The sequence below is a fragment of the Cuculus canorus genome, chromosome Z (genome assembly GCF_017976375.1).
Source record: "Cuculus canorus isolate bCucCan1 chromosome Z, bCucCan1.pri, whole genome shotgun sequence".
In the NCBI taxonomy this organism is placed as follows: Eukaryota; Metazoa; Chordata; class Aves; order Cuculiformes; family Cuculidae; genus Cuculus; species Cuculus canorus.
In genome coordinates this window covers 38665404-38688195 of record NC_071441.1, presented here as the reverse complement: position 1 = coordinate 38688195, position 22792 = coordinate 38665404, and the positions used below count along the sequence as shown (strand labels likewise).

At 36.6% G+C, this 22792-nt stretch overlaps 1 protein-coding gene across 15 annotated transcripts in view; it reads left to right on the top strand.

Annotated features, from left to right (window-relative positions):
• AOPEP (aminopeptidase O (putative)) overlaps positions 1-22792 on the top strand; it is a 189839-nt gene that overhangs the window by 4652 nt on the left and 162395 nt on the right. For 12 of the 15 annotated variants that reach the window (XR_008447862.1, XR_008447861.1, XR_008447863.1 and 9 more), the window contains exons 2-5: positions 3910-4872; positions 11291-11457; positions 18840-18996; positions 20777-21010. Coding sequence is in view for 12 of the 15 variants with exons in the window: in XM_054054729.1 (XP_053910704.1) it covers positions 4067-4872; positions 11291-11457; positions 18840-18996; positions 20777-21010 (1364 nt within the window). In the remaining 3 variants the exon portion in view is untranslated. Of the gene's footprint in view, positions 1-3154; positions 3217-3909; positions 4873-11290; positions 11458-18839; positions 18997-20776; positions 21011-22792 lie in introns of all 15 variants that reach the window. The other 3 variants (XM_054054727.1, XM_054054725.1, XM_054054732.1) reach the window with 2 other exon arrangements.

Sequence of the window (22792 nt, the reverse complement as noted above, 5' to 3'; positions counted from 1 at the left end):
ATTATTTTGTGAGCAGTAACTCTTCAGAGGCTCCAGACATAGACCAGATAGCATAGAAATTAAATCTTTTAAAAAATTGGGCTTTCTGTATTTTTTTTCTCTCCTCTGAATTCAGTGTTTGTATGTTTGCAGTTGGATATTAAAAAAAACAGTGTTGAAGCGGCTAGCAAATGCATTTGATTTAGCAGATACAGTATGAAGTATCAGAACTTCAATTAACATCATGTACAGATGACATAATTTCACACTGAAAAGGTGTAGCCCGAGACTGACAAATGAGTCCATGGTCTTATAGTTCCTTGGACTTCTTCAGTATTCTTTTAAATATAATTTTCCATCTATTGCTGCAGATTATACCACCTGAAGTATTTGTATTTAGAAACTCCTCAGCTGATTAGTAATTCCTGCTATTAAAAAGCTAAAGTTGTTGAAATTATTGCAAAATTAATATTTAAATAAAAGGTATGCATAATTACTGTGCCGTAAAACTGCAGTGCATAAATTCAATTTCTTTCCCACTTAGGAGAGATGTAAACGAGGCTATCTCAGATTGATTGAGACACTACCTCACCTCATAGGATACAACTTCCAGCATGATGCCTTAGTGGAAAAGTAAAATTATCATTTATAACAGAGTTATGCTTTGCACAGAAGATAGTGCTTTTTAGTAATTCAATATCAATATGAAATTATCAAAATACAGCACAAAAATACAAAGATATTCAGATGAGTGAGTCTCCAACACAGACAGACTAGAACAGCATGTCACCTTCTTTGGTTGCACAGTTCTGATGTTCAGTGGACTCTTTAAAAATATTTCATTAAAAAATTATTTAGAGGTTCAAAAGCCAAAACACCTGAAAACAGCCGTTTAAACTCCCTTACTAGTGCTTCGAGATAGAGAGGCTACATGCAATTTTTGAAAGCTAAGAAATCTCAGTTTCAGGTGTTTTGAGACTTGGATTAAACAGACACAGCGTTATCTCTGAATTAAAATTTAGTGTCAGAGTGTATGCAGTAATAGTTGTTACATGTCTACAAGTGTGTTCCTCTTGTCTGTTGCTGTATTTGTAAACATGATCAGATATGTCAGTTTCACTCAACAGGACCATTGATCTGAAACTTCCAACTACAGAAGCTGTATGTCCACTATACATGCAAATTTTAGCCTCATTGGCCTTTGTTTTCAATTGTTTCTCAAATCTTATGAATTTCATATTTTGTTATTAATAGTTTTGAAGAGGGTATATGTTTATAGAATTTTATTTTTTATAAAGATTCCATTGATTGTGGTTTTCTTTTTAAAATTTGGATTGAATTTACTTGTGTGGCGCTGTCACCTTTTAATCTGGCCTGTTAACTGATGTTGAATAATGTGACAGTCTTCTAAGTACAAAATAAATGGGTTTCTTTTTAGGGATTGAACTGCAGTTTTCCTGTTTATTTTCAGGTGCTCAGGGGTACTTCTTACCATAGTAGCTGAGAATTTTGATATAACTTAGAGTAATTATCTTAATATTCTTTGAGTTAAGAAAATGATCACATCTTCCACATGGAAGACAGGAGGAAAAAAAAGGGATATATAGCACAAGTATTTATTTTTAGTATAGTACTTACCTTTTATAAAATATACCAGTGTTGTATTATACCTGGTGTTCAAATGAGAAAATCTAAGTATTTGTGCGAAATGAGGATTCTTGAATGCCAGTTCAGTGTTAGGTTTTCTTCCCCACCACATCACTTTGTTTCTTTACCACCAGTACTTTACTAACTTGTCAGAAGTCATAAGGTTTGGCACTCAGAAAAATATCCCGATAACATTAAGTTCAGTCCACAGTGTTAACACAGAGACATTGCAGATGTGTTGCTCATGTTGCAGCATTTAGAAACTTTGGTTGCTTTACTGGATATTCTCAGGTGTTGAGACAAGGACATAGTTTTAATGGCCGTATGATATTTATAGATTCACCTGTTGGGGTTTGCTGAATCTTACAGCCTTTCTTACAGGTCTTCCTAAATACTCTAGTTCCACTTCTGTACTATTTTCTGGACTTCATTAAATTAAGTAGAAAGCAATCACTATGATGGTATTAGGGTTCAATATGTGTTTCGGGGTATTAATTCTCCACCTTCCTCTATTTTTATTTTTTTTTTTAAGTCAGACTGGCAAAACTGATTGATGTTGAACGTATATCTGCAAAGATAAATAATCTTGGAAAAGCTGCACTGAAATCACCAGGACTTTGCAGGATCACATGAATCAGTTTGTTGCTCATGATACAAGGTTAAATCCTGAAAGTACACATAAGTACACATAAGGCAGTGCAAGATGCAGTGTTTCTTGCAAATACATCAAGTTTGAAAGCATTCAGAATAGTAAACTCTTATAATGAACAGGAAGATTGTTAAATTTGGAGAAAAAATTTGGGAAATCTCTCAGAGAATTGCCAAGTATGTTCTGCAAGCAGTTAAGAATATGCCATAAATGTCTTTTGCAGGCAATCTTCAAATTATTCTGAATTTACTGGGATGTTTCAGTGAAAGACTTCTTTCTGAAGTGAGCTCGATGCCCTGGTATGGTTGCAAAAGTCCATAGGATTGGTAAAAAAGTGAAAGACTTTTCTCAGCTTGTGTTCAAAGACATCCTTGCAAGGGCTGTTTGTGACTGGTAGGAAGCCATCAAAGAAGGGAGATCTTTGCTGTGTTTTGTGCAAAGCCGATTTAGAGAATAGCATAGTTAATTTCTTGGCCCGAGTCTTTCACTTGCTTGATAGCATGCCCTCGATTCCTAAAAATGAAATAGCAAATCTGGGTTCTCTGTGTTGCCTTTGAGATGTCCAGAAAAACTGACTTTGGAAACTGAAGTCTATGATGAGGCTGTGGAACAATGTTGCAGAGAATATCTGTTCACTTATGGCTCTTAAAGACAGACTTGGCAGGGAGAAAGCTGCACATGCCAACAGTGGCTTCTTCCTGTTTTCTATTTCTAGTCTAAAAAGTAGACAAAAAGGACTTAAATGAACTAAAAGTGCACAACTTCAGCTCAGTGTTCATAGCAAAGTACAGAATGCATGACAGTTAAACTTATGTGATAAACTTCTGCCTGTTATTGCAACAAATTCTGATGTGTCTTAATATTTTCTTGCTTTTATAGGTATTTGCATATTTTTGCAGTGAGAAAACCTTTTCTGTGAGATGCTATTATGCCAAGTTTTGGTGGGTTTCTAGCTATTAAGATGTAATCACTTATGTTAAGTGTATAACTATAAACTTGAAAAATCTTTATGAGCAATCTCAAAGGAATACTTGGAATGCACGTATAGTAAATTGGCCCATTTTCCTGTAATTTACTAGAAATGCTGATATGACAGTATTTTTAATTTGGAAAGTGTATTAATCTGTGGAGATGCATTGTGTATAGGAATTTTTTACTTTAAAACTTGAAGACCTATAAGGTGATTTAGACTTAACTCTTGTTATGCAAAATCACAGCAGAAAAAATGATCAGTGTCATTTGAGGTAATGCATTAGAGAGAATTATAACAACCTTATAAACAAACAGTGCAGTGAGAAATTAAATTAGATATATCTTTTCTAAATTATTATTGTGAGTGAAAAGAGTCAACAGGATGTCTATTGTAAAGTTTGTTTCTTTCAGTTCTTAATAGCTGTCTAGAAATATTTTCACTTGAGATCTCTGAAAAATAAAGTCAGCTGTTCTCAGCAGCAAATCCTGAAGCAAGTAGCTTGATGCCGTTTAATGGAGACAAAATCACCCTTTGGCTGTACTATTTTTAATAAATGCAACTGGACTTTAAATGACTTCTAGATTTAGTTCGTTTCAGGAACAGTTGAGAAACAATTACTCCAATGATCTGATTTCTTTTTCTTTTTTTTTTTTTTTAATAGAATGAGTGAAGTGGAGGAACTGCAATTAGTTTCAATACTGATGTGTTCATCAAAATTGTTTTTGGCATAGGAGGCTGAACATCCTTTCTCTTTTTGGAGACATCATATGTAAGAAATGTCTAAGGCTTTGTAAAACTTTTGCCCAGTAGACTGGAACATGGAAACACAGCAAGACCCTATGAAGGATGACTTGCCCTTAATGGCCAACACTAGCTACATGCTTGTAAAACACTATGTACTGGATTTGGATGTGGATTTTAAAAGTAAAGTTATTGGAGGTGTCATAGTTTTATTCTTTGAGACTGGGAGCCAGTACAGGAAAACCAGCAGCACTGGCAAAGAAGTCTGCCAGTCACAGGTTGATGAAACCTGTAAAATGAGGGCATCTGAACCCTGCCACGTTCCTGCAACAAATGCAAGTGCCTGTTCGTCTAAAAAGGAATATAAAGATTTTACTGCCTATGGTAAAGGTGAAGAAGATACTTCTGATAGAAATGGTAACCATAGCAACAAGGAACAGACTTCTGGGATTTCTAGTTCAGAGGACTGCTGTGACACAGAGAATCCTGAGAACAAGGATTTTCTGCTGGTACTGGACTGCTGTGATTTAGCCGTGCTGAAGGTTGAGGAGGTAGATGTTGCTGCTGTGTCAGGCATTGAAAAACTGACTAGGCTGGCCAAGCCAAATGATGTTTCAAAGGAGCTGGAAAATCTCAGGAATCGGATTGTTCATGAACTTGTGACTTTGCCTGCAGATCGCTGGAAGGAACAGCTATACTATTTTACTTGCTGCAGCCAAGCACCTGGTTGTGGAGACCTTCTATTTACTACTGGTCCTTGGAGCTTAGAGATAAGGAAATCAGGAATTCAGACTCCAGCAGACTTTCCTCATGCAATAAGAATATGGTACAAAACCAAACCGGAGGGAAGATCTGTTATATGGACCACAGACCAGAGTGGCAGGTATGTAACTATTAGCTGAAAACTTTGCCCATATTAACTTTAAACGTTGGTGTAAGAATGTAAAATGAGGTAATGCTGAGCAACTGTAAAGATGATGAATATTCTCTTCTGTTGTTTTCATTTCATTCTTGGTTTGAATCCTGTTGCTGTCCTGTAGAAGAACACAAACTCTCTGCTCCAGAAACCCTCATGGACTTGCAGACCTCAGTCCTATCTAAGTGCTTATTCTGAGTGGGAGTAAGGAATTGTTGTGTATTGGAATAAATGTGTGCAGGGAATAGGGAATTACCACTTAGGGGAAGGGAGGGTATGCAGGGCAGGTTATTTTCGTTTTCATACTTTGTGTTCTTTTTCTTTCCTGGCTTACACAACTGATCATACAGCATAAAGATCAGTATACATAATATTTAATAGAATTGCTTCACAACTAGTGTTTTATCAATATTGTAACAAGTTTTGTCATGCAGTCTTTGCCTGTTTGTTCTCTCATAAACAACTTTTAAAATCTCCTTTATCTATCATGTAAAGTACATTGATGATGGCAAGTGAACTGCAAACTGAAACCGCAAGAACTGAGGTTTTATCTAGCGTTTGTGGAAGTACACAGTACTGTACGGAAATCTTTAAGATACACTCTCTAAAAGGGAAACTACAATCCACTGTTGACTTCTACAACTGTAACTGTTTTACTGTAATGTTCAAAGCTGGATTTTAATGTCTGGTTTTATTAGGATACCTGAAAAACAGGAACAAAGTTGAAAGATGAAGATGAACTTTGGTCTGATTATATTCTTGCTTTTCATTTCCAAATTATCATTTCAATTGTGATAGCAGAAATTAGTGGCCTTCTCACTGGCATCCACTCTAGGGAGGAAAATGAGGCTTTTTAATTGTAATACGTAATTCTACTGCTAAACTATGAGCAGCATCAAATCCTAGAATGTTTCAGTCGTGTTTGTTACCTCTTCCTGTTCCGCCTCCCTTCTTCACTCCCCAGGAGTTATTTTTGGTACGAGTTTAGGAAATTTAAATCGGTATAATATTGTTAGTTATGAAAATTCTGAATTTTGTCTGCATGCAAAGGTAAGGCAAATGCGTGTGATGACTTGATGTGTCTGTGTTAACCTGCCCCTTACTAAAGTCTTTGAGACAAATGTTAGCCACACTCAGCTGGTATAGGACTTCCTTGTGTGTTGTGTATGCGTTCTTGAGCATTTGAAGGTTTCTTTTATGTATCTAAATCAATAAAGTCTTTTAGTTTTGACTCATTTTTTGCTTTCACTGCAAAGCATTATTCTTTCTTTAGAGTCATTTCATGGCAGTTGTACACAAACACATGGAATTTTATGAATGACTAATGAAACAATTAAAGATGGCCTGTTGTGGGTCAGGCAGTCTGACAGTAGCAGGTAGTCTTAAGCTGGTTTATTTTCGGTCTGTTATAGGGTATTTCAGAAATTAATGCCTGTAGGAAAATAAGTTTTCATATCACAGTCATTAGAATCTTTCTTGCTATATTTTAAATATCAAATCCTGTATGGGGTGAACCTATAAATTTAGTGATAAAGCTTATTGTACAAAATGCTATGTTATTTTTTCCTTCACTTTCTAAAAATAAGCCCCATTTATAATGCATAGAGGAAGTACTGTCACATTAAATTCTCTTAGGGGAATTCTTTAAATTGTGGCAAGTAATGTGCATGGTGCTTTTTTAAGCAGATATCAAATCCTTTCCCAGAGGTGTCTGTAATTTTCTAACCACAAAGAAAAGTGAAAAACAAAGTGCAAACATTATGTGGCCACTTCCAGTATGTTTCCTCTAATTTAACACAAGTACAATGTTTTGAAATGTAACCTATGCACTATTTTATGAAGTCTTCCATTTTATTTGTTTTAAACAATTATGTATTATAAGACACAAAAAAATTAAACAAAGTTTTATGGGATGAGTGTAGGCAAGTTGAGATATGTGTATGCAAACCTGATGTTAACACAGCAGTACACACTTCAGTTTTCAGTACAGGAACTGAATCATAGAATCATAGAATAGTTTGAGTTGTAAGAGACCTTAAAAATCATGTAGTTCCAACCCCCCAGCCATGGGCAGGGACATCCCCCTACATCAGGCTGCTCAAGGCCTTGAACTGAACATATGGAATTTTAGCATTTCCTTATTTAGGCTTTTGATACTTGAAAGTACGTTAATGATCAAGAAGGAAGGTTTTTCTTAGCCTTAGAATATTTTTCATTTTTTTTTTGTAATAATGTGGGTTTTGGGGGCCTATATGTATAAATACTGAAAAGAGGGCAAAACAGAGGAATAGAATATGTTTATGAGTATATGTGGGTATGCACATACATATATGTATATATATAAACATTTTATCATCTCTATAAGTTATACCTACAAGGACTGTATCAATTCTTAAAATTGGCAGATGACTTTTAACAGTAAACAGCAACAATTATTAAACCAGAAAAAAAGGTGTTTATTATAGTGCTTGTGATATGTTTGTCATGAACAAAGAACAGTTCTGTTTCAGTTTCTCAATTTTTACTAGCACAATACAGCACTAGGGTTTCAAACTACGAATGACAAAGCTAAGATTGCAATTTTAACAAAATAATACTTTTGTTTGAAGTATTCTTACTAGTTTTAAGTATTATAAAATGATTTAAAATAAAAACTTATTTTAGGCACTGTAGTACCCACTTTGTGGAGGGAATAATGTGTATAAAACATCTTCCGTTACTGCAAGGAGAAAGTTTTTGCTAGCCCATCAAGGTGTTTAAGCAGTTTTGCCTAACTCTTAGGAGTTAGCAGTGTTGCATCAGCATGGCTACCAGTGTATTTTGAATTACATGCTTTCTCATGATCATTATTAAGAATTTTTATTTGTTAAAATATCATAGGAACCCATCTCTTTATTGTTTAAGAAAAGTTTCTGACACTTTTGTGTTAAAATTAAAGAAGTAATTTTCACAGAAGATAGCCTTGCTAATTCACCTTTAATAGGAGATTCCTCCTGCCTTTTTTTTCTGCCCTACTTGTTGCGACTTCTAGTGCTATCATAAATTAATTAAGGGTTTTGTTGATACTCATGTGTGACTGTAATTTAATTCATTTCCTCACTGTGGGATTTGGAGTGAAACAACATCATTGATATAAACAATGTCAGTGAAAGACGTTCCATGACATTGAAACCTTTCAGTACTGGGTCCTAATCCTGTAAACTACCTATGCATTATTTAGCTTGGCATTCATGAATAGGTACATGAATCAGTCTGCCACGTGCATTTTTTTTCTGATTGAGCCCTAGATATCAGAGGTACAGAAAAGTTCTGGGGAGTTAAGTGGATGGGTTGAATTAGAGGACAGACTTTTTAGCAGGGCCTGTTGCAATTAGGACAAAGAGTAATAGTTTTAAACTAAAAGAGGGTAGACCTAAGAAAGAAATTTCTACAATGAGGATGCTGAAACACGGCAACAGGTTGCCAAGGGAGGTGGTAGAAAAACTCATCCATGGAATGTTTCAAAATCAGATTGAACAGGGCTCTGAGCAACCTGATCTAGTTGAAGATGTTTCTGCTCATTGCAGGAGGTTGGACTAGATGACCTTTAAAGGTCTCTTCCAACCCAACCCAAACCATTCTATGATTTTATTATTTTCATAAGAATGCTGTGAATAAAAAGTATTTTTTTAAAGGGTGATGGAGCAGTTTGGGGGAAATGGTTTAGGAAGAGTTAACCTTGTGCTAATTTTCCAAAGTGGTAAAGTATTGGAAAATGTCAAATGGTCTCCTTAAAATAATTATTATGATATTTTGATATTTATTTGACCAATTTAAATGCCTCACCTTTTAAAAGCATTTTCTACCTGGGTAGTTGATTATGCTATCTTATTACCAGATTAAAATATCAATGTATTTTTAAAGAATTCAGGAAGTATTTTAGTTCAAATGTATCACAGACATCACTGAACTACAAACTCTCATTTGTTATAAATAATCATGCATTTCTGTAATGTGCAGCTGAATGAATAAAACAGACCTTGGTTTCATGTTTAATTAATTTGATGTTACCGATTCTGCTGAAAAGCAAAGTGCTAGTAGAAAGTTCTGCCGAACCTATTGTGGTCTGTTTTATGGATTTGTGTCAAGTGTCTGTGTCAGGCTGAATGTCGTTGGCATGAAGACTGGCACAGTTCTTCATTATGTGCCAGAAGGCAGGCCAGCAGGGAAGAAGAGCAGCCTGGCTGAACAGAAAGCTCTGTCTGGACCTCAGGAAAAAAAAGGAGAGTTTATGACCTTTGGGAGAAGTCCGGTCAGAAGAACTTAGAAAGATGTCATGATGTCTTGGAGGGAGAAAATTAGAAAGGCCAAAGCCGAACTAGAACTTGATCTGGCTACTGCTGTAACAGACAATAAAAAATGTTTCTATAAATTGATTAGCAACAAAAGGAGGGCTAAAGAGAATCACCAGCCCTTATTGGATGCAGAAGGAAACATGGACAAAGGGTGAAGAAAAAGTGGTGGTACTTAATGACTTCTTTGCCTCAGTCTTTAATAGTAAGATCAACTATTCTCCAGGTACCCAGCCCCCTACGCTGGAAGACAGGGATAAGCAGCAGAATGAAGCCCCCATAATCGAAGGGGAAATGGCTAGGGACCTGCTACACCGCTTAGACACACATAAGTCTATAGTGCTGGATGGGATCCACCTGACAGTACTGAGGGACCAGGCAGAAGTGCTCACTAAACTACTTTCTGTCATTTATCAGCAGTCCTGGCTCATGAAAGAGGCCTCATTTGTCTGGATGTTGGCAAATACTGTTTCCCACAGCATTCTGCTGAACAAACTGGCGCCTCAGACTTGGATTCTTAATTGAGTAAAAAAGCTGTCTAGGTGGCCACCCCCAAAGAGTAGTATCAAATGGAGTTAATGGAGTTGATGGCTGATCAGAAGTGGTGTTCCCCAGGGCTCAGCGTTGTGGCCAGTTTTGTTCAATCTCTTTATCAATGACCTGGATGAGGGGATTCAGCATACCCTCAGTAAGTTTGCAGATGACACCAATTAAGCCCAGGTAACTCGATTGTGCCATGGACAGCTTTGCATCCAGTAGCACAGATAGTACTTTTGTCAAGAAAGCAAAAGGTATTCAGAGTACTTTTCGTCTGTGGCTGTCAATATCTCCAAGTTCTTTCTCTCTGGGTAGTTTTGAGTTGGCTTGAGGGAAGGAATAATTTGAATGAAGGACCTATTTGGAGAGGAGCAAACAAGATATTAAGATCAGAGACACTGCAAAACAGGTTTTGCCCTAACAACTTCTCTCCTATTTTCCAAAATGTTCTAATGATTATTAAACGCAAGTTATGAAAGATACTGATCAGATTATTTTTAGTCTCAAGCATTCATGTGTTGTGCTCCAAGAATACAGGGTCTAAATAGTATAGGTTTTCAAAAACTAAGTGCACTGAAGTAATGCTTTCAAGATTTCATTTCTTTAGCTGGAGAAACCTACCAACTGTGTTTGGTTTATATAATTTATATGTGAAAATGTAGCTTTTTTAAACTGAGGGGTTGTGTTATGCAAGTACTAGGAATTAAGATAAAACTGCAAAATGTAACAAAAGAAGTAAACCAAGAATTATTACAGCTGCACATCAGCAATAGCAAGCTAGGAATTAATGAAAGGCCTTACTGCAGCTGAAATTGCAAAGGAGCAGTAGATGAAGAGGCTGCCTACAAGAAAGTTTGAGAAGCTGTAAAAAGAAGGAATGCTGCAAGAAAGATTGCTATGTGAACAGTGAAAAGGAGGCTGAGACTGATAGGGAAGAAATGCTTTCTTCTCATATGTGTTGAAATTCTCAAAGGCAGGTGAGCCAGTGTGCATTACCTTACTGTAAGTAGAAATGTGAAAATGTCAAGGCTTAGACTAAGGAAGGCTTAGACTAAGGAAGCTGAAGGCTAGATCTACTGCTCTGTGTTGGGGTGATCCTCCAGGTTGTACGGAGAGATGGAATTAATGATAATGAAAGCACTACTGTGGTGACAGTAGAAAGGTGTCTCAGGTGTTGGGGGAGCCCTGCAATGGCACCTTCAGAAGATAATCAGAAGCCTTCTTTGACCTTTGGTTCAGCTGAGAGCTATGCTGGAAGAGTCATGCAGGAGCAGGAGAGGGGAAAGACTGGAGTTACTCTTTTCTAGTTTATGTAAAACTTAATGTGCTAATCTTGCTTTTCTTCATCCTGTCTTAAACTACTTAGATCATACTTTGATGGGTTCATGTCAAGTTCAAAACCTACATAGCTGAGGTTAAGAAAAGCTCAGCCCGTCAGTAAGTGACTTTTCAGGGAAAGGTTAATTCAGTCTTTCTTATTGTAACTCTTAACTTCAATCTCTTTTCCCTCTGTCTAGGCCATGTGTTTATACAATCGGATCACCAATAAACAACAGAGCCCTTTTCCCATGCCAAGAACCACCTGTTGCCTTGTCAACTTGGCAAGCTTCAGTCCGGACAGCTGCAGACTTTGTTGTGTTAATGAGTGGTGAAAACTCAGCAGAACCAGTCCAGCTTCAAGAAGGTAAAATGTATTGTCTGTAGCAAATTATTTTCAAGAATTTTATAATTAGAAATATATCTTAGTAAATATATGGGTTTGAAAGAATGAAACTCTGAACCTTAAAAGCACTTGTATGTCTCTCTGTCGTTCTGTGGAAATGTCACCTGCTCCAGCCCTTAGGATAACTTTGTAAGAATTCAAGGCATCTACATTTCACTGTGTTACTATTTTTTTTTCCTGTGTTTTTATTCCTTTTACTTTTTCCAAACCTAGACTTCACTTGTCATAAATTTGCTTTCTTTTAATAACTCTGTTGTTGAATGTTTCATAGATGAAGTACGTTATCAGGCCCTTGACAACTTCAGCCTTGGTAGATAATTAACTTGCAGTTTTAGTTTTCTAGTCCAAATGTAGCTCAGCACACCAATTATTAGAACTGGTCATTGTGACATATCTATCTGTTTCCTGAAATATGTGGAGTAGATGAAGATTGGGTCAGTGCTCTGATATTCTTTGTTTGGTCTTTTTTTTGGCATTGGTAGGTTATACTTTGTGCAACAGTAAGCAAGCAAGCGTTTTTCTTCTGTGTTGTTTATACTTTATTCTCTAAAACTCTGTCTGCACAGAGTTTTTAAGGCAGTTCACCATGTAATAATAATAATAATAATTAGTATGTCCTGCCCTTGTTAGTTTTGAGATAATCTGTCAAACAAGGCCAGTATTTTCTAGTGTAATTAGTTCTTAGGAAAAGTAGCGTATAGCAAAAGGTATAATTAGGTGTTTCTGGAAAAAACGTAATCTTCTGTTTCCCTTTAAAGAGGCAGGATTATTCTTGAGGGAAAAAAAAGTTTCCTTGATTTGAGAACCATCAGTTAATCCATTTGCATGGAACTGTCTGCTTATTTTTTGCCATATGTGAAGCCTATTTCAACTCGTCTCTACTGTTGAAATATGGAAAACTGCCATGAAGAGCTGCTTAGCTCACTTTGACAATAATGCTTTCCTATCTTGAAATCAAAAAAGCAAGAGTGCTCTTGACTTCAGACCAGAAGGACAGCTCTGCCATCATTGTTTAATTAGTTCAATCCGCACTTAAAACGTGCTAAGTAGTTGTTGCCTTTATGTCCCTAGTGGTGGCTATGATGTCGGAAATATTAAGAGGAATAAAGATGCTTATGTACATTTCTAGAAATAGAAACTTTGCAAAAAAATTTAGGGTGTATAAATTGGCATAGGTCTATTAAAATTGATAGTCTCTTAACCCAGTTAGCTAGCTGAAGAGGGTATATTGTGAAAAAATTATTTCCTCATTAATATTGGTTTTGTCATACTAGTAAAAAAAATAAAAAATTTATACTTAAATAGAAAAAAACCACAACCCCTAGTTGTGGGGAAAACAATTTTTAAAATACAATTGAAGGAGTGCTAAGAATGGTATCAGGGTACCATATTGTTAATGATAGCACAGGGGCTACCCGATGTCAGCCTTATCACCCCTGTGGAGAACAGAAGGGTTTTTTAAGTTAGAATATGTTGGTAATTCATGTGTCAGTTTAAAGCTTTGTTTGTTTTAGGTTTGATTATTTTAAAAAAAAAAATTCTAAAGGCTAAACCAGTATATTTCCTTTCCTAAGAACTCTATGAAAGCAAGAAATACTGTAAAAGGTTCCTAATGGAAAGGCCAGCAGGGAGGAAATGACTCATTTTAGCTTCACTGTGCTAATGAAGTGCTGAGTGAAAGATTTGAAGTGAACTGGGAAGAACCAAATGTAGCATTAAAGCTGGCTCTTTTAGGAGCCACGTGACAAATGGCAAAGTTTTGTGCTTAACTTTACTGAACTGAAGAGAAGTAGCTGGAGCACCTACTGTGCTTCTGTCCTTACGATTTTCTTTCTGCCTCTTCTCAGGATGGAATTCCTAAGAGTGTGGAAGGTTCTTTCTTATAGATCTATACAGCACACACAATTATTTATGCTAATATTGATATCACGATGCAAGGGTTGCTGGGTTTCTTTGAGGGTAGTAGGCACTGTGCTCCAGTCATGGATTAGAATTTCATTATCTTGCTGCTTGTATACAGCTGGAAATGAGAAATCAAAGTTAGTTGTTTGGAATTGTAAAAGTTTACAAAGCAGATAAAGAGGAAAGAAGGAAAAGGAGCAGTATTGTGAGGGATATTTAAAAAAATAAATGCATGCAAGGCTCAAGTGCTAATTTGAAGCCTGGAATAATGAATTTAGGAATACAAATTTGTTAGTTGAATTAGTAAGCCTTTTAAAAGTTAAAAAGTTAAAAATTCTCTGTAGTGTTAAATAACTTGTCCCAGATAGATCTTGTTGTCAGGTGATAATGTATGGCATATGAAATCTATCCATCTTAAGAATTTTGTCTTTACATTTATAAAACACTTCAAAGCTTTCAGGGTGGCTTAAAATAAGTTTTCTTTTTCAAATTATTTATAAACAGTATGCTGTTGCTGTGTTGTGTGTTTATAAAATCACACTTAGCTGGTAGAGCATAAAATATATTTTTCAATATACAGTTTCGCGTAAAGAATAAGCATTTTGGCAAGCAGTTGTGAATGAATTTATTCTGAATGAAATTACAAGATAGCTGAGTATTTTTTTCCTTTAGAAGTCCTATTTATAACAAATGTAGAGGCCGACAATAACAGAACTGCAAGCAAGGATAATACCGTCATGCTTTTAGAGATCTGCCTTCTGTTTTACAGACCTGCATCTCTACATGCACAGATGTTGTGATCCAGTGCATAGCTAAACTGAGTGTACTGACATGCACAATTTCCTTATTTGCTACTTGTATTAATAGTGTGCTTCCTCCCATATGTGCCATTTTTGTGTTCTGCCTCCTATGGCTCATCTTGTCGTTTGAAATAAAGTGAGGCCGCGCTTGTTTGAAAATACTGGTATGTCGCGTATTCAGGTACAAATGCTAGCTATTCAAGTATGACCTAATAGTAGTCAAAAATATCATGCATTCTTTGTGAAGTACTTAGAGAAGAAAAATCTATCATAAAAATGCAATTGACAATGCCCTTTGGGAGAAAGTGTGTGTGTGTGCGTGTGTGTGTAATGTGACACATTTAACCATTGGATTTAGTTTTCAACACTTGTCAGTTTAACTTTCTTTCAGCATATTAATATAACCCATAGAAGGTGGAAATATATTTAGTCCCAGGCACCTCTACATTTGTTTTGATTGATGTTCAAGAAGTAGACATTCAATGGTTTAATGTGAAATTGACTGGTTTTCTTTTTGTGCAGTTGCTCTACCATTATGTAGTCCTCAGCTGTGTTTTGCTATCTCATGTTCCAGTGATTAGGTGTATTCTATTACAGAGTGGAAATATGGTGCTAGAGAAGCCACTGCTACTGCTTTGTGGCCAGCATCACCAACAGTTGCTTGTGTTTGTGCTCTTCTCACTTTTCACATGGCAAAACAAAAGAGTCCTGTACTTGTGTTGGTTGGTCTCCAACATGTATCAGGAACTACAGCATGGGAGTTGACAGCTCATCACATGCTACTCATCCCTCCAAGGCAGTGATGAACTAATGCTCTGGCATGAATGTCAGGGTGCTCTGTGGGAAATTCTGGCTTTCAGATGAGATCTAAGATGTCTACAAGTTATAAAGAGTTTCAGAAAGCTGGAGGGTTTTTAATCCCGATGTTCCAGCCAAATAGTAATTTTGTTGTAACTACTTATTTAGCTATAGTTTTATGTATTAATGCTAGCTCTTAATTTGTGTATCACATGCTTTGTCGAGCTAGCTCTCTTTTCTCCCTAAAGGCAGCTGAGTTTTGTGGTTCTTAGTAAATTATGAACATCATCTGTATTTTGTGGTGTTTATATTTGTGTTAATGCCAACTATTTGAGTGAAAATCTACTAATAAGTAAAAGTACTCTTAATGTTCTTGCACCTGGCATTAACAGACTCTGGATCTCAGCTGTTTCTGTAGTCATAACGGACTCAACAGGACTCCAACCAATTTTAATGGTTTCAATGACAGCTAAATGCATTAAAAATTCTAGGAAGTAATTACATCATTTGTCATCATTTCAAGTAGAAGAAATAAATGGCATTTAAATTGTTCTTTTGCACAAATATAAATAGATGATAATTTCCTACCCTTGTTAAATATACTCCTAAGTTTTACATGGGATGTTTTCCAGTCATACTTCATAGAAAAGTGAATATTGTTGCGTCGTTTGTGCAGTTACAACATGATAGATTTGCTTAGCAGAGTTGAAAAAAAAATTTTAAATTTTTTTTCCAAAATTACCTATACAGATATTTTGAAGGTATTATAATTGCCTAAAATAATTATTCATAGCAATCAAGTTGCTTTTAAATTAAGTCTGATTGTAATGAGAGTTTATAGTCACTACACATAAGAGGACTGGTGCTCTTCCTCTGGTTTTACCCTGGACTAAACCCAGGATAATCTCTTGTTCTTCCTAAGGTGGCCTTACTTAGTCTGAAAATGTTTTTGTGGTACAAAATTCTGGCTTTGTGTACAAAATGTTAATTTTGGTGTAGAAATCGGTGTTTTCGTTTCAGCTGCATTGTTTTTTCTTAGCCTACAGGTGGTGCTGTCTCCAAGGTGGCCACAGGATGCAGACGGCAGCCAGGGGAGGGGGAGAGAAGGGAAAAGAAGTAAGAGGGATCCGAGTCTATGCCTTGGGATAGATCTGAGGTCACAGCTGAAGGACAACGAAACAAAGCTTGCTGACCTGAAGAAAGTTAAAGAAAGGAAGTGAAGTTATGGGAGAAAAGAACTGGCTGGGAGACAGTCTTACCAGTATTGAGACAAGAAAATGGAACAGAAATGAGAGTTGAAGTGTTTGAAACAGTATTTTGCGGTGCTTACTCTAGGGATGTTGCCAACATAAAGACCGTTTCGGCCGCTGATCAGTGTATGCACTATAGAGAGAACTCATTATGCCAGTGCATGTGATTTCAGTTGCTCAAGACAAAACAATTCTAAGATAAATATATAGTTATCCTACACAGTTCTAGAGTATGAATGCAGAAGGCATCTTAAAGCCCTACAGGAAATGGAGTGAGCCTCAGTTAGATGTGCAAAACCTGTATATATCTTGGATCTTGTTCTGGGAATATCCGGAGGTCTCCTGGTCTTTGTAATGCCTCTGTAATGCAAAATACAAGGGGTTGGCTGTTTTTCCTGTCTTTGGAAAATCCTAATTTAGATAAATCTGAAAACACATACCAAGAAAAACCAACTCTGTACTAACTCTGTCTTTGGTACTTTACTCTTTTGCAAGGATTCCTCCAGCTCTGAATAGTATATGTTTACTGCTAATTTATGTAAATTTCTGAATGCTCTTCTGTCTCCATTGCTAAATTCATTTTGGTGTTCTGTTCAAATTAGCCTTATTTTTTTAAAAAAAAATCTTCGGTCCTCCTTGCTCTAGCCTGTCTTGCTAAACTTGTTTCTCTCTTTAACACTCTTGCTCCCTGTGTTTGCATAGCACAGGTCGACACCCTTTCCTTTCAGACAATCTCACTGTTGTGAGAGCCGACTCCTTTACGCCTCCTGCTGTCTGGAAACAGTTTTCCGTGACTACCTTTTGACTTTACTACTTGTTTGAGAATTCTGTTGAAAACTCATTACTTTTTTTCCATTATGACTCTTAATATTATCACCCTTTCTCTGCCATTATTTAACTCTTAAGGTTTTATAGTTAACTACATGGAACATTTTGCAATGCTTTGTATATAACAGATGCTGCACAAAGTGAAATATTTTTAGACTACCTCTGTGCGTTCTCTTGTACGCATTTAGGTCATGGTAAAGCTGCTATTAAGGTCAGTGTTTGCAGGCCTGTGCCTCTCACACTGTTTATATCAGTGAAACTCTTTACATCAGGAATTTGGTATTTCAAAATAATAAATTTTTGTTGTTCTGGGTGAGCTCGCTCTTTTAAGGTGGCATTTGCTTCCCTTGGCTCATTTGGAGTTTTCGTAAATTAATTAAGAAAAGGGGGGTGGGGTGGAATTTGACAAAACAGTTAATGTCTTTGTTTCTAATATGTTTGCAGCAAATAAGTTCCTTCTGCTTACATACTGACTGGAGGTTAGGAAAACTACAGTAGTGATGTATGTTCACCTGACAGTACAGACAAAAGATGTGATGAATATTGTGTGAATGGAGTGAGGGAGTGAAAGTTGTTGCTAGTGCATATAAGAGGTAAAGGCTTTATCTGCCTCTTACAGGACTTTACAAACAGTATTGTTTTGTGATACTAAATAGTAGGTGGAAAATTTGTTGAAACTAAGCAGAAAGATATTTTTTTAACTTGTCCTTCCTTTGAACAACTTAACTTGCTTTGGTCATTAGGGTAGGAAACCCAGAAATGCTTTGCTGCAGGTGTTTGTTTCCTTTCCTCTATGCTTTGTGGCCTCCACAGGATTGGGATTTTTTTTCCTTTTTGCTGTTCCATTCCTTGTCAGAATACTAATGCAAAATGACAAGTATTAATGTTCTCTAAAAGTACCCGGGTTTTATGTTTACACAGTTGCCACAGCTACAGTTATTAGCACGATTCAGCAGATTGCGACTCATGCTAGGCTCTTTCTAAGAGTCCTTCAATGTCACCTTTAAGCTATACCCTTTTTAAAGAGACAAGTGGAAGACCTAAGCAACGTTCAAATCAATAAAAAGTATGCTGTCCTAAAACATCCTTCAGTTTATCCAAATGTTCATAGAATAAGTCATCCTATACCGTAATCCTTGTCTTCTAGCACTGTGTTCCCAGAATGATAACATTTATCATCTCTTTGCCTTCTAATACACTCTCTAATCTTGTTTTGGCAGCTCCTGGATTATATCATGACCAAATTATCGACTCAGGCAATATTCCATCTGATTCCAAACTTTCATCATGTATTTCAGGTTCCTAGGTCCTATTAACACAAGCACTAGTGTTGTTTGTTAGAACTTGCCTATCAGTTTGGTACTGTCCAGAACACAAAGAAAAGATTTTGTTCTGTGTGAAATAATACACAAGACAAAAGATTTTAATGCGTTTGTGTGTGTGGACTTAAAGGTGCTATGGATTTCATGTCTGGTGCAATTCTTGAGCAGTAACAGTACAATCATATTAAGTTGCATTAATAACATCCCACTTATGGGTTATTTATTTATTAAAAAAGACATCAGCAGGTAGAGGAAGTGAGCAGTACTGAATCTATGGTGGTTACATACAACTGCTTCTATGCGTCTCGGTGAAATTATTTTTCTTTCCTCAACAAAAATACTAGGATATAAGGTGGGAGGTTTGGCTCAAAAGCTCAAGTACATAAAAGTGTCAAGTGCTGAAAGTGTGATGTGACTGATGAGTCTGTTCTTTTTATTTACAGGTATCTTGAGCTGGTACTACTATGTGACTATGCCAATGCCTGCATCCACCTTCACTATTGCTGTGGGGTGCTGGCAAGAAGTTAAACAGCAGTCCTCCACAGCTCCTGTCCAGACAAACATTGAGTTTTCCTTGCCGTATTCAGACGATGATTTCAGGTTGGTGTTTAGAATGTTGTTGAAAAAAACAAACTCATTTTTTCATATGGGTAGCATTTTTGTATGCTCTGTGGAACGTAAGAATGAGTCATATTAGTACAGGAACTTGTTTAATCGGAACAGAAAAATCTTCACAGGAAAACAATTCCGAAGGCATTATTTCATGGGTAAGGGTGTGGTTGTTTCTGTGTGAAAACAAGCTACTTAGTGAGCAATATGGTTAATAAATTCCAGTGTCCTCTGGATTTGCATTCTACATTCTGTATCTCATAACGCTTTGCCGCAGCAATACCCGGGTAATCCTTAGTTCCTTATAATGCCTGGCTGAAGGATGTTTGTGTTACTAGACTTGATCTATTCTGGATACCTAATGCCCCCTGCTACAATATTGCCTCTTACCTGCTTTTTTTCCTATCCAGTCCCATACTAGAGTTAGAACTGGCTTGTGCAGTAGCTTGGCTGTGTTGATGTGTGCTGACTACATACATGTTATAGTGGTTCCATAAAATAAAGTTAGACCACTGATTTCTTTCAAGTGAAAAATACCCTATTTTTTGGTACATGCAGTGGCTACTTAGCTGTTTTTCACCAAACCCACAGAAATTTAATTATTTTTGATACATCTGTTCCTCCTTCAAATTTAGTCAAAACTGCTCATTGAGTTTAAATTATTGCAGAATAATGGATGAACAGAATAATAATATATAGGCCTGTAAATGAGATTTGAAACTAAAAATTAAGTCTCTGGAGAAATAACACTTGTTGTGTTGCAGACAGAGGAATGCACTTCACGCATAAGAAAAAAGCAGCAATAAGTTTATTGATACAGGACAGCAATTTCACAAAATGTTATAGTAAATGCAACTGTGATTTAACAAGAGTAGATGGCAGGATACACTTAGTTGTTTACTGCGTAGAGTATGGGGTCAAGACTGTCAGGAAGACCTTCCCATTGAGTCACAAGGTTCAGAAAGGACCCCCTTCCTTGCTAAACCCCTTCTCAGAGAGGAGTCTAGGTGTGGCTGCATCCAGACTTAGCCCTGGACTTCATCAATGGTTTAGGTCTAAAGGATTATTTATGTGCAATCATCATCAATTACATCACTGATTTCTGCTTAGATATTACTCTATTTGGGCACATAAATTATTGTGAAGGTATATGATTCAGTGTTTAGGAAGGATTTGATTTATCCCTCCTTTCTTCCAGCTACAGCTCTGCATATCCTGTAAAAGTAATGTAAAGTAAGCTTGATCCTAATGTGATATTTTCAAATATCTATGTTGATAGGCTGATTTGATATCTACTGTTGATTTTTACATAAGAAAGAAAACAGTCAATAAAAGTTCCTGGAGAATTTTAGTAAAAGTAATATGAAAAAGAAAACTGGAGGAGTTTAATTCTGACTGCATTTAATATGTTTATGTTAATAGGTACAAAATTTTATTTTCATAGTTGTTTGAATAGGAATTTTCTGAATAAATGTGTTTTTGTATTATTACTTAGTTTTCTTTATGCACTTTTTGAGCACTTCTTTTTTTGATGTGTATCTATTATAAATCCAAGGTATGACTAATCTCTTTTTAGTTATGAGTGACTATATCAATTCTACTCAGACATGTAGTAATGCGTGTTTTCACGCTGCCGCGTGTGAAAGTTTTATGTGAGCTAACTGTCATACTGATGTCTAAAGAATATTCTTGTCTTCACATAGTCAGTTGTGCACATTTCTGGTACCACACTAACCTTTTCTTTTTTTTTTTTTTTTCTTGTTATTGTCAGATGTGCTCATGTGGAATATCCCTGCCGTTTCCAAAATCCTGCTGCCAGGTTGCAGGCAGTCATTCCTTATAGAGTCTTTGCTCCCTGGTGCCTTATGGAACACTGCAAAGAACATTTGCTTCAGCTAATTCCTCAGTGCCTCTCAGCTGCTTACACCACACTGGGTACCCACCCCTTTTCCAGGCTTGATGTTTTGATAGTTCCTTCCAACTTTTCCAGCCTGGGAATGGCTAGGTAAAGAAACTTTTTGTTATCTCATCCCCTGTATTTTGTTAGAAGTGTAGAATCATAGAATGGTTTGGATTGGAAGGGACTGTGAATGTCATCTAGTCCAACTCCCCTGCAGTGAGCAGGGACATCTTCAACTAGATCAAGTTGCTTAGAGCCCCAACCTGACCTTGAATGTTTCCAGGGATGAGGCATCTACCACCTTTCTGGGCAACCTGTTCCAGTGCTTCACCAGCCTCAGCAAAACCCATTTCTTCCTATTATCTAGTCTAAACTTCTCTTTTAGTTTAAAACCATTACCTCTTATCTTATTGCAACAGGCCCTGCTAAAAAGTTTTTCCTCATCTTCCTTAAAAGCCCCCTTTAAGTATTGGAAGGCCACAATAACGTCTGCTTGGAGTCTTCTCCAAGCTGAAGAACCCCAACGCTCTCATCCTTTTTCATAAGTGCTCTAGGCTTTTGATCATTTTAATGGCCCTCCTCTAGACCCACTCCAACAGGTCCATATCTTTTCTGTACTGAGAGCTCCAGAGCTAGATGCAGTATTCCAGGTGGGATCTCACCAGAGCAGAGTAGAGGGGCAGAATCACCTCCCTCAACCTGCTGACCACACTTCTTTTGATGCAGCTCAGACACAATTGGCCTTATGGGCTTCAAGCGCACATTGCAGGGTCATGTCCAGTTTCTCATCCACCATAACTCACAGCTCCTTCTCCACTGGGCTGCTCTCAATCTCTTTGCCTCCCAACCTGTATTGATACCAAGGGTATAATTTTTATCAGCGAGCTAGCAGTGTCAAACTACTACGAATGTAAAGTTCCTATGCTATTTTTCTTAAACCATAATTAAAACTTTACTTCTAGCTTCATTTGAGTAGATATGTTTACATCCTTTGTGCAATGATCTTTGATTTTAGTTTTAGCAGTACTCGGGGAAGGAAAACACAAGCTCATTAGTCATGTGGGTCTGAATTTCCTCAGTTGCCAGACTATAGTGCTTTATTGGTTTGACTGATTTGAAAACTTGATGCTGCTATCATTTTGTCGTGTTTTCTTTTGGCGTTGATTTTATCATTGTATCTTGACAGAACAAGAGCATGTTAAAATCCAGATCTAGAGCTCATTCATAAGCCTTTTTTAATTTACAGGTTTCTAGTCAAACACTGGTCTTTGGAAGCAGAGTAAGACAAACTGTAAGGATTATGTTATTAGGTTTTCATGAAATTGTGGAGAATAAAAGGCTTAATTAAATATTTTTGGGGTTGTTTTTACAGTATAGTTCGAAGTGGTGCAATGACAATAGAATTTTAGCTCTATTAGTTGTAAAGCAGTGCTTAGCAATTGAAATTCCCCATTTGCTTTTTATTTTTCTTAAAAATATGGGTATTTCTTAGTTGTTGAGGAGATAGTGTCTGTTAATAGCAGAGAATGAAACAGTCTTATTCATTGTTTGTCCAGTGCCAACAGTAGAGTGGCTTCATTTAGGCAGGTGCACAAAGCATTAAAGAATTAAAGGCAAAGTTCTGTTAGAAAGATGAGGACTGAAAGGAAAGATGTGTTCTCAGTCTGTCGGGTTTGTATTTTGATGCTCCTAGGGCAGTTGTTGAGCAGGTTTGATATGTGAAGCAACTCAGCAAATTGCCAGTCCACGTGCTTAGATGAACCAGAAATTTATTTCTTTTCACAAACTGTATAATTCATCGAACATGGAAACGTTTTATTTAGTGCTATATATTTTCTTTCTTATTTAAGTAGATTATTTTCTACAGCTTTCCTCTTGTAGTCCTGT